At 48.7% G+C, this 11,199-nt stretch overlaps 3 protein-coding genes across 7 annotated transcripts in view; 2 read left to right on the top strand and 1 right to left on the bottom strand.

The window, feature by feature from the left end:
- Nucleotides 1–3,538, top strand: part of Slc35a2 (solute carrier family 35 (UDP-galactose transporter), member A2) — a 10,230-nt gene extending 6,692 nt beyond the window's left edge. The window contains exons 4-5 of one of the 4 annotated variants that reach the window (XM_013032381.1): nucleotides 1,740–1,892; nucleotides 3,330–3,538. In XM_013032381.1, the coding sequence (XP_012887835.1) occupies nucleotides 1,740–1,892; nucleotides 3,330–3,443 (267 nt within the window). In that variant the 3' untranslated portion in view covers nucleotides 3,444–3,538. Of the gene's footprint in view, nucleotides 1–1,149; nucleotides 1,893–2,359; nucleotides 3,158–3,329 lie in introns of those variants that run through there. The other 3 variants (XM_013032380.1, XM_013032378.1, XM_013032379.1) reach the window with 3 other exon arrangements.
- Nucleotides 3,539–3,625: 87 nt separating this feature from the next.
- On the bottom strand, nucleotides 3,626–7,936 carry Pqbp1 (polyglutamine binding protein 1). 2 transcript variants are annotated; one of them, XM_013032388.1, is made up of 7 exons: nucleotides 7,812–7,936; nucleotides 7,316–7,393; nucleotides 5,555–5,666; nucleotides 5,260–5,372; nucleotides 4,380–4,673; nucleotides 4,102–4,165; nucleotides 3,626–3,938 (listed from the first exon to the last, which is right to left on the bottom strand). In XM_013032388.1, the coding sequence occupies exons 2-7, from the start codon at nucleotides 7,380–7,382 to the stop codon at nucleotides 3,782–3,784; spliced, it is 807 nt and encodes a 268-aa protein (XP_012887842.1). In that variant the 5' UTR covers nucleotides 7,383–7,393; nucleotides 7,812–7,936; the 3' UTR covers nucleotides 3,626–3,781. The 2 variants fall into 2 exon arrangements, with proteins under 2 accessions (XP_012887842.1, XP_012887843.1); XM_013032389.1 differs by lacking the exon at nucleotides 7,812–7,936 and adding an exon at nucleotides 7,576–7,649.
- Nucleotides 7,937–8,065: 129 nt separating this feature from the next.
- The window catches only part of Timm17b (translocase of inner mitochondrial membrane 17 homolog B (yeast)), a 13,418-nt gene continuing 10,284 nt past the window's right edge, over nucleotides 8,066–11,199 (top strand). The window contains exons 1-4 of the mRNA XM_013032394.1: nucleotides 8,066–8,165; nucleotides 9,162–9,261; nucleotides 9,883–9,894; nucleotides 10,863–10,890. Coding sequence (XP_012887848.1) covers nucleotides 8,140–8,165; nucleotides 9,162–9,261; nucleotides 9,883–9,894; nucleotides 10,863–10,890 — 166 coding nt within the window. The 5' untranslated portion in view covers nucleotides 8,066–8,139. The remainder of the gene's footprint in view (nucleotides 8,166–9,161; nucleotides 9,262–9,882; nucleotides 9,895–10,862; nucleotides 10,891–11,199) is intronic.

Below are 11,199 nucleotides of genomic sequence, written 5' to 3'. Positions count from 1 at the left end.
GTCCAAGAGGCTCTTAACTCCAATTAATCACCAAAACAATGGAAGTGGCACTGTGATCAAGTGATAGAACACTAGCCTTGAGGTCTGAGAAGGTGGCTTAGTGGTAGAGTGCTTGCCTTGCATGCATGAGGCCCTGGGTTCGATTCCTCAGCACCACATAAGCAGAAAAAGCCAGAAGTGGGACTGAGGCTCAAGTGGTAGAGCACTAGTCTACAGCTGAAGAGCTGAGGGACAGCACCCAGTCCCAGAGTTCAGGCCTCACGACCGACAAAAAAAGAAAGAAAAGAAAAAAAAAATAGAGAGTTGGAGGCCAAAGTGGGATACATAGCGTAAGATCTGGTCTCAAATAAAAGGGGGCTGAAAATGTGGCTTAGTGGTAGAGTGCTTGCCTAGCATGCATGAAGCTCTGGGTTCAATTCCTCTGTACAATATAAACAGAAAAGGCCAGACATGGCACTGTGGCTCAAGTGGTAGAGTATTGGCTTTGAGAAAAAGAAGCTCAGGGACAATGCCCAGGTCCTGAGTTTAAGCCCCAGGACTGGCACAAAAAAAAAGATAAGTTTTAGGCCTTCTGGCTATTCCTGGGCAGCCAATAATTATGTTGCAGTCAGCTGTCAGATTTCCTGGGTTTTTTAATAGCAGCTCTGGGCCTGGTGCTAATGGTTTATATCTGTAATCCTAGCTGCTCAGGAGGCTGAGGTTCAGAGGCAGCATGGGCGGACAGATTCACTTTTTTGGCTCATGACTGGCTCTCTACCACTTGAGCCCACAGCTCCACTTCTGGCTTTTTGGTGGTTAATTGAAGGGATAAGAATCTCACAGACCTTCCTGCCCAGCAGAGATAATGCCAGGACTCAGATAGGGCTAGTGCTTTGGCCTGAGTTACTCAGCTAGGATGTGGACCTGGGATGTGGCTTGGGATTTCCTGGCATAAACTCCCTTTTGTGTACTCTGCTGTAGGGTCTTTAAGTACTGCTTAGCTTAGCCACAGTTTAGCTACTAGCCAGTGGCTGACTTTTTGTGGTTTTTGTTGTCGCCTACCATGCCTAATATGTCTTGTGCCTGAGGGCCCACAGAAGATGCTATCCCCCATGTGCAGCTCTTGGGGGTCAGGATCAGCCCTGAGTGCCTTCCTCATGCCACTCACAGGTGACATACCAGCTGAAGATCTTGACCACCGCTCTGTTCTCCGTGCTCATGCTGAATCGCAGCCTCTCGAGGCTGCAGTGGGCCTCCCTGCTGCTTCTCTTCACTGGTGTCGCCATTGTCCAGGCACAGCAAGCTGGTGGGGGCGGCCCACGGCCACTGGATCAGAACCCTGGAGCAGGCCTAGCAGCTGTTGTGGCCTCCTGTCTCTCCTCGGGCTTTGCAGGTGTTTACTTTGAGAAGATCCTCAAAGGCAGCTCAGGTTCTGTGTGGCTGCGCAACCTGCAGCTGGGCCTCTTCGGCACAGCCCTAGGCCTAGTTGGGCTCTGGTGGGCTGAGGGCACTGCTGTGGCTCACCGCGGCTTCTTCTTTGGGTACACACCTGCAGTCTGGGGTGTGGTACTAAATCAAGCCTTTGGTGGGTTGCTGGTGGCTGTTGTTGTCAAGTATGCTGACAACATCCTCAAGGGCTTTGCCACCTCCCTTTCTATTGTGCTGTCCACTGTTGCCTCCATTCGCCTCTTTGGCTTCCACCTGGACCCATTATTTGCTCTTGGCGCTGGGCTCGTCATTGGTGCCGTCTACCTCTACAGCCTTCCCCGAGGTGCAGTCAAAGCCATAGCTTCCGCTTCCACCTCTGCTACCATCCCTGGGCCCTCCATTCACCAGCAGCCTCCAGGGCAGCCACCACCACCACAGCTATCTTCACATCGAGGGGACCTCATCACGGAGCCCTTTCTGCCAAAGTCAGTGCTGGTGAAGTGAGGGCTGGTGGCGGTTGGGGGAGACAGGGAGGCGGGGGACTAGGGTGGAGGGTGTTGGGCATCTGCAGGACCCAAGTTGTCGCCAAGGCCTTGATCCTCTTGGGTTGGCAGATGGTCTATTTCTCCCAGGTCACTGAGACTTGTGGAGGGGCATGGAACTAGGGCCAGATGTCACATGAATCCTTCCTGGTACACTGGCTCCCTTCCCCGAAGGGGGTTTTTAGAGCTGCTTTCTCTGCCCCAGGCTAACCTCTTTGGGGACAGGGTTTTGGGTATTGCCATTCAAGGCCTTGGTTTTGTCTGCCCCATCACCCTCTGCTGAAGGTGTCCTGTCTCTTATCTCAGACAGTCCATCATGAAGCCCGCCATCCCTCTACTTTTGTAAGGGCAGACTGGACAAAAGTCAGAAGTCCTGCAGCTCTTCAATAATGATTAATGCCTACATGCAGGGCTCTGTTTCCCATTGTCTGAGGCCTTTTCTCCTCCCTCACCACCCTGGATCATGACAGCAGCTTGGTCTCATGTGACCTTGGGCAGCTTCCCTGGCACTGAGACCTTTGAAGATGTCCTGTTGCAAGGGTCCAGGGTGAGGAAGAGGCACAAGCTCTGAAAGTTGTGCTTCAGCCCATTTGAAGAAGGATGTGGTAGGGGCTGGGTTTTTTTTTAGTGGTTTGAGGGTTCCTAGTATTAAGCAGATCATTAATGATCCAGAATTTGGGAGAGCAGGGAGGAGAGTCCTGGAAGTGGCTTCAGTTTCATTGAACTGAAAACACTGGCACTTGTCAGCTGCAGGGCTCTTTTTGGAGCTATTCAGAGAGAGAAATAAAGCTGCCAGTCCTGCTCTTGCTACCATATTGGCTTTAGGAGGCACCCTTACTTCATGGTGGGGGAGGTAGTCTCAGAAGTGAATCATGGAACCTGTACCCTGCACTCCCCAAAGCTTATTAACCCCTTAACTATCCCAGGGGTGTGTGTGTGTGTGTGTACGTGTGCGCACGCGCGCGCATGCATGTGTGCCCACCCGAATGTGTGTACGTGAGTGAGTGTGTGTGTGCGCGCGCGCGTGCACACACGCACGTGCGTGTGTGAGAAAGCTGCTTAGGCTGTCTTTGCTATATGTAAATAGGGCCATTGGATCTTTATTTTTGATTAATTTGTTCTGATTTTTTTGGGTTTGTTTTCTAAGGAACTGTAATGAACAAATGTCAGGATTACCCAATGCCAAATAAAGATGTTGTATTTATTTAGTCCATGTGTAGCTTTCTGACCCAAGGGCCCATTCTCCTTACATAGACACCATTACTAACCCCAGGACTGACAACCAGCCTTACTACCACAGCCCTCGCTTGCTCAGAAAAATCCACCTTCCAGCACATCCCAGCTTTCTATGTTTCTCTTTCCTTCCCATTTCCACCACAGGTTGCTCACCAAGGTGAAGGGTTCGTAGCCACCGGGATTGAAGACGTTGGCCTGGCCTCACTCTCCCTTCTTGCCCCCCGGCTCAGCTGGGAAACAAACTCTGATCAGTATTAGGGGTACTGCCCCCATGCAGGGTTATCACGACTAAGCTCTCTGTTAATGACCCATTTCAGTTACTGCTGCCCTCAATAGTATTTTTAGGTGAATTTCTGCAAATAAAATTTGTGTTTTTGCATCTTGCCAGCTTGGGTTGGAAGACCTGGAAAGAGTAAAAGGAAGCAGTCAAGCTTTGTGGATGTGATCCACAGAAAAGAATTTATTGAATGAAGCTCAGTGGTGGTAGAGATTTAGTTAGCACACACAGAGGCCCTGGGTTCAATCCCCAGTACCACCACAAGAAAAAAAAAAGGAAAGAAAGAAGGAAAACTGCCAGGGCCGTGGAGAGCAAAGCTTCAATCCTGCTGTTTGGTTCGGGAGGCCTCAGCATTGGCCCGGAGCACAGCTCCTGGGGATGGGTATGGACGCTGCTGGAAGAGGGGCCCAGCTGCTGTTGTATCAGCTCCTGTCTTGGCCTCGTTCCGCTTGGGGAGTCCTGTTGACCATGTACCCCTGGGGATGACAGAGAGTGGGGAGGGGCAGGAAGAAGGGTGAGATGAACACACACAGACATCCTTCCCCCACCCCAACTGACCTAGAATGAAAAATGGAGGAAGGAGAGACTAGGAAGATGGTGTGCACAGTTGCCATGGGAATCATGAGGTTGTCATCTTACCGGGGTGCATCTGAATACGAGCTGGGGTCCATAGGGTCTAACTCTTCATCCTTTCGGCTGGTCACTATAGAAGTAAATGGCTACATAAGTTCTTCACTCAAGACACAAAAGGCTCCTGATCAATGTGCCCCTCATCCCAGGAAGAAATGGAGCCCACACTTCTATGAATAGCTTTCTGTGGGAGCCCAGGTCCAGGGACAGCCCAGGAGGGGCTTCCTTATACAAGTACATCCTGACACCTTGCTTGCCTTAACCTGAGTCCCTGTCTCTTCTCTTACCCTTTTTGTTTTTGGGGTAGGGAGCCAGCTCCTCCCGTCGATGGTGACGACGTTCTTTGCCCTCTTCCCGGTCTGCCTTGTCATACCCACGGTCCCGGTCCCGTTCCCGTTCCCGTTCCCGTTCCCGCTCTCTTTCTCTCTCCACTTTGTCATAGTTACGCTCTCGCTCTCTATCAGATTTTTCATGATTCCGCTCTGACTTCTCAACTCTGTCTGGCTTCTCATGATTCCTATCCGGCTTCTCATGGTTCCTATCCGGCTTTTCATGGTTCCGGTCCACCTTCTCTTCAGCATCTAGGGGGACATAGAAGTTCTGAAGTAGCTGGGCACCGATGGGTAGCTCAGACCTGTAATCCATTTTAGCTACTCAGGAGGTTTGAGATCTGTGGATCACAGTTCAAAGCCAGCCTGGGCAGGAAAGTCTGAGACTCATCTCCAATGAAACACTCAAGAAAAAAGCCAGAAATGGAGCTGGGGAAAGCACCAAGGTGTGTATGTGTGTGCCAGTCCTGGGGCTTGAACTCAGGGCCTGGGTACTGTCCCTGAGCTTCTCTTTGCTCAAGGCTAGCACTCTGCCACTTGAACCACAGCATCATTTCTGGCCTTTTCTGTTTATGTGGTACAGAGGAATTGAACCCCAGGCTGTATGCATGCTAGACAAGCACTCTACCACTGAGCCACATTCCCAGCCACACACACTTTTAAGTAACTTCCTCCTCCCACCCATCCCCAGCAGCCCATGCTTTCAAAAGCCTCAATTGCTTAGGGCTGAGCCTGCCTGGTTTCATCTGCCCCTTGCTCCTCCACTCATTTCCGTGGCCCCTCTCTGAGAACTGCTAGAATTGCCCAAAATCACCCAAAGTGTTATCTGCCAACTCACCTGCATTATTATTCTTAGGCTTCTTGACAGATTTGGTAACGATGGAGTTGGGGTCATGGGGAGAGAGCCAAGATACAAGGTCTGTGTCTGCATTCCAATAGTAAGGGAGCCCACTGTGGGGCATGGGAAGGAAAGAATATTAGCACAGATGTCCTTCCATTGGATCAACCATTGTGTCCCCGTCTGTACCTTAGATCTCTTCCTCTCTGTCACCCATATACCCCACAGCCAGAGACAACAAAGGGAAAGGGCAATATCAGAAGTCAGCTGTCCCCCTTCAGGAACCTAGGCTCACCAAGAAGGGTCGAACACCTTGTACCAACTTGGTGGCAGACTTTCTAATCGGGTGGCCTCATAGTCCACAGGATCATCATCGTAGTCCTCCGCAATGATCTCTTCCTCGGGCTCTGGCAGAACAAGGAGGCAAACAATTCAGGACTAGTAGTACTCATCCTAGAGTTGGAGCCTGGAGAGAGATATCTATAGACACATCTGTCTCCACAAGCTGCATGTAGAAGATACAAGTGTAGTATGTATATATACTATGTGTATATGTATGCATACACATAGTTACACATACAAATGTGTGTATGCTAGGAAATGTATTTCTCACATTCCAAATTCATCTACTTTAGGAGACTGACCAGAAAATTTACCTAGATCTTTTGTTTCTAGGCTAAGGTAGTAAGTTCATACAGTTACATAAACCTATCTGGTTTCAGAACTGATAAGGATTCATCAAAAACATTTACCTAGCCAGCTGTTAGTGGCTCATGCCTGTAATTGTAATCCTAGCTACTTGAGAGGCTGAGATCTGAGGATCCACATTCAAAGCCAGCCTGGACAACACTTCTGGCTTTTTTTTTTTCAGTCGTAGGGCCTAAACTCTGGGCCTGGGTGCTGTCCCTCAGCTCTTCAGCTCAAGGCTAGTGCTCTATCAATTGAGCCACAGCGCCACTTCTGGCTTTTTCTGCTTATGTGGTGCTGAGGAATCAAACCCAGGGCCTCAGGCTGGAAAGGTGGCTCAGTAGTAGAGTGCTTGCCCTGCATGCATGAGGCCCTGGGTTCAATTCCTCAGCACCACATAAGCAAAAAAAGCAGGAAGTAGCACTGTGGCTCAAGTGGTAGGGCACTCACCTTGAGCTGAAGAGCTGAGGGACAGTGCTCAGGCCCAGAGTTCAAGCCCCATGACCCACACACACCAAAAAAAGTCTCATGGACTTTTGGCCTGGGATGAAGCCACTTCTTTGGATTGAGTCATTATTTGAGATTTTTTTGTCTCTTTGTTTTGCCAGGGACCTGAACTAAGGGCCTAGGCGCTGTCCCTGAACTTTTGCTCAAGGCTAGCACTCTACCACTTGAGCTATAGTGCCACTTCCTGCTTTTTCTGTTTATGTGGTACTAAGGAACTAAGGAATTGAACCTAGGGCTTCAAGCATGCTAGGCAAGCACTCTACCACTAAAGCCACATTCCCAGCCGAGGTTTGTGGGGTTTTTTTTCATTAGTGGGGTTTGAAGTCTTACCCCTATGCAGATGCTCTACCACTTGAACCATGCCCCTAACTTTTTGCTTTGGTTATTTTTTTGAAAAGGGGCTCACATTTATGTCCCAAATGACCTGGACCATAATCCTCCAATGTCCACTTTCTGAATAAGCTGGGATTACTGACATGAATCATTGTGTTCAGCTTTATTCATGGGTTGAACTCATCATCAGGTATCAGTATTGCTAAGGATGAAGTATCTATCCTGCAACCACTCAACATACAATACAGTTTACAATACAGTCCAAATGGAAGTGGAGATGTGGCTCAAGTGGTAGATAGCAGGAAGTCATATTAACAATGAGATGTCAGCCAGGCCATGCTAGGTGTCAAGTGTCAGTATCACCAAAAAAGTGCCTGTCAAAACTGGCATGTCGGGGTTGGAGGTATGGTTCAGATCGAAAAGCACCAGCTAATGAGTGAGAGGAAATGTCAGATACAAAGCTCGAGTCCTGGTTTGGGGGAAGGGTGGGACTAGCATGTGGTAGACTCATCTGTTCTTAGCTTCTCACCCGGTTCCAGATGTTTGAGGATGCCTCTCTTGGCTAATCGAGTCTGCAACGCAACAGGCAACGGCATAGCTGACAAACCTGGAGGTGACAGGACAGATTGACAAACAGCTCAGATGAAGATTCTAATCTGAATCTGGAGTCACGCACCTTCTAGTAGCAAGTATTCACCTGTTCGCCATTTACCGAACTACATTAGTTGCTAGCAGGGTGAACAGAACGAAGCTACGCAGAAGAGAGACTGCAGGAACAGCGACACTTACCACAGCTCACTAGGCCGGACACTCGGAAGTCAGTTCCTCAACCAGGCCCAAGCTCCAAGCTCCTCCCACCGCCGAAGAAACTACATGCAGCAACCTCCCCCAAAGCAAAAATGGGTTCACCCAACGTCTCCTAAATACTGCCGGACGGGAAGAACTAAGACGCTAGAATGGGGGAGGGAGGAATGTAGCAAAATCTCTACCTGCAAAAAGAAAGGGGAAAAAAAGAATGCACTCACCCGTGCGTTATCAATGCCGTAGGTGCGGATAGCCGAAAGTTATCAGGTCTCTTGCCCTCAAAATTAGCAATTCCAACGGATTTTCTCCCCTCGCAGCACAAAATGAGCTTTACACTCCACAGCCAGGAGGTAACTGGGCGACATCAGGGCTGCAACGAACGTATGACGCTAACCTGTACAGCCAATAAGAGTGAACCTTTGGCCTTACGCGTAGCAAAGTGACCCAATCGTTCCCCTGGAAGAATGGAACGTTCGCGCGCTCGGGTGCGTTTACTGTAGAGGCGTGGTTCCCTTGAGTGTCCCGACTTGCCCGCCAGATACCAGCGCCATGGAGGAGTACGCTCGGGAGCCTTGGTACGACTTTGGGCATAGGCATCGGGACTGTTGCCGTGGTCCAGGGCCGGCTATGTGAGGCGGGAGGGGGAGGATTCCACCCCAGAATATCGTAATCGCAGGATTTGGGAGATCTAAGACCTCAACTACCTTCCGTTCCTGACCTAGCTCCTCCTACTCGGATTTTGTTAAAACGCGATTTGTTGTGCGTGGGAGAAGGTGTGAGGTACGACGAACCTACCTCAGGTTCTTTACGTCTCCTGATTTCGTTATTTCCTGATCCCTCTTAACGCAGACAACACGCTGGTGAAATTAATCACAGCGTTGTGGGGTGACATGGATCTTAAAACCCTCGGGGGTACCTAGGATGGGTTTTTCTCTGGTCGTTTTCTTGTGAATTCCAGGCAGATAGGGCTAGATGATCTTGTCGTGATCTTGAATTCTCCTCATGGTCTTCTTCGTTTTCCCCCCAGTTTTATATTTAAAGTGGGGTAAGGATTTAAAAGGCTTGAAAGGTTTAAAGAGGCTTGTGGACGTGCTCAGGGTTGTACAAGGGAGTGCCACTCTCTCCTGCTTTGAATGACAGTCACTAGCTAGTGAACCCTGAACACAAGCCAACTCTTTGGATGTAATCAATTCATTGAATTTTTGGTAGTAAGAAAACAATCGGCTGATACATGGGTTGGAATCAAGAATAATATCCACCATCATCCCCTTTTACCCCATTTATACATTTACAATCTTTTTGTGTGTAGGAGAGACCAAGTCTCACAATGTTTCCAAGGCTAGCCTTGGACTGAAACCCTTCTGTGGGATTACAGGGAGTGTACTACTACAACTGGCTTTCCTTTCTTGCTTTTATAAAAGAACTAAGATTGTTATTTTGAAGCATTTCATCCCACTTAGGAAGTTCCCATTCAGATGATTGTTTCTCTCAGTTGGAAAGAATCTTGGTGACAGGGCTTAGCTGGGAAAGGTCTCACATTAACCCTATGCTTCCTTTCTGATTGTATGCAGCCCATGGAGGATTGTGGATGACTGCGGAGGAGCCTTCACTATGGGTGTCATTGGTGGTGGAGTCTTCCAGGCAGTCAAGGGCTTTCGTAATGCCCCTGTTGTGAGTCTGAGCCTTCCCCTCTGGTGGTGTGGGAATCAATAGCCTTGACACTAAAAACTGCTTTAGAAACTGCTTGGAGCTGCCCTTCAACATGAACTTAACTCATTCTGATGCCTGTGTGCCAGGCCTGGCCTTTGGATCTGGGGTTTGGGGAAACTCAATAGTAGAACACGTGGTTAGTACATAAAGCCCTGGGTTCCATCCCCAGCACCAGGAAACAAAAACAAACAAAAAAACAGGCAGTACCAAATCCTAAATGTATATACAAAGGCAGATTTTTTTTTTACCTAGAGTTAGAGTCTGGGTAAGAAACCTAAGACACAGAAAAATGATTGAAGTTTAATTAACCAGAAGAGGAGAGCCTCAAAATGAAGTAAATCCTTTCCATTTAACACAATGAATTCTGCTTCTTTCTCTGACCATCCTTCCAGAAGATTTCACTAAATGTCCTAACATTTATTTATTTATTTATTTATTGTCCGGTCATGGGGCCTGAACTCTGGGCCTGGGCGCTGTCCCTCAGCTCTTCAGCTCAAGGCTAGTGCTCTACCACTTGAGTCACAGCGCCACTTCCGGCTTTTTTCTTTTTTTGCTTATGTGGTGCTGAGGAATCGAACCCAGGGCCTCAGGCATGCAAGGCAAGCACTCTATCACTGAGCCACCTTCCCAGCCCCCCTAACATTTATTTAGCTTATTTTGTCTAAATAATTTATTTGTGTGTGTGTGCATCAGCAGTGGGGCTTGAACTCAGCGCCTAAATGCTATCTCGGCCATTTTGCTCAAGGCTGGTACTCTACAACTTGAGCCACATCTTTACTTCTGGCTCTTTGAGTGGTTAATTGAAGATGAGAGTTTCGTGGACTTTTTTGGCCAGGCTGGCTTTGAACCTCCATCTTCAGATCTCAGACTCCTGAATAGCTAGGATTACAGGCTTGAGCCCACCTTACTTAAGGGCTTTTTGAGACAAAAATCTCCCTATAAAACCTATGCTAGTCTTAGTGCTGAGTTTAGAGCTATGTGCCACCATGCCTAGCTTCTGCAATTTTTTTTTTTGGTCGGTCGTGGGGCTTGAACTCTGAGCCTAAGCACTGACCCTCAGCTCTTCAGCTCAAGGCTAGCGCTCTACCACTTGAGCCACATCGCCACTTCTGGTTTTCTGGTGGTTTAAGAGTTTCACGGACTTTCCTGCCTGGGCTGGCTTTGAACTGCGATTCTCAGATCTCAGCCTCCTGAGTAGCTAGGATTATAGGCGTGAGCCACCAGCGCCCGGCACTTCTGCAATTTTTGTATCTAGCTTTGTCCCTCAACTCCTAGAATTCTCCTTTTTTTTTTCTTTTTTATGTGCTACTACTGGGGCTTCAACTCAAGGCCTGGGCACTCTCTGTTAGCTTTTTCACTCAAAGCTGGCTCTGTACCACTTGCAGAATTTTGTTAGTTAATTAAAGGTAAGAGTCTCATGGAGGTTTGAGAATGTGGCTGAGTGGTAGAGTGCTTGCCTAGCATGCTGAAGCCCTGGGTTTGATTCCTCAGTACCACATAAACAGAAAAGGCTGGAAGTGGCTCTGTGACTCAAGTGGTAGAGTGCTAGCCTTGAGCAAAAGAAGCTCAGGAACAGTGTCCAGGCCCTGAGTTCAACCCTCAGGACTGGGCAAAAAAAGTTTCATGGACTTTTTCTGCCCTGGCTGGCTTTTAACCTCAGTCCTCAGATCTCAGATCTCAGCTTGCTGTTTAGCTAGGATTACAGGTGTGAGCCACCAGCACCAGACAGAATCCTCCTTTCTGGGGTTGGGAATATGGCTTAGTGTAGAATGCTTGCCTAGCATGCATGACGCCCTGGGTTTGATTCCTCAGTACCACATAAATAGAAAAAGCCAGAAGTGGTGCTGTGGCTCAATTAGTAGAGCGCTAGCCCTGAGCACAGAGAGGCTCAGGGACAGA

The sequence above is a fragment of the Dipodomys ordii genome, unplaced genomic scaffold (genome assembly GCF_000151885.1).
Source record: "Dipodomys ordii isolate 6190 unplaced genomic scaffold, Dord_2.0 Scaffold154, whole genome shotgun sequence".
NCBI classification, from domain to species: domain Eukaryota; kingdom Metazoa; phylum Chordata; class Mammalia; order Rodentia; family Heteromyidae; genus Dipodomys; species Dipodomys ordii.
This window is presented reverse-complemented; position numbering and strand designations above follow the sequence as displayed.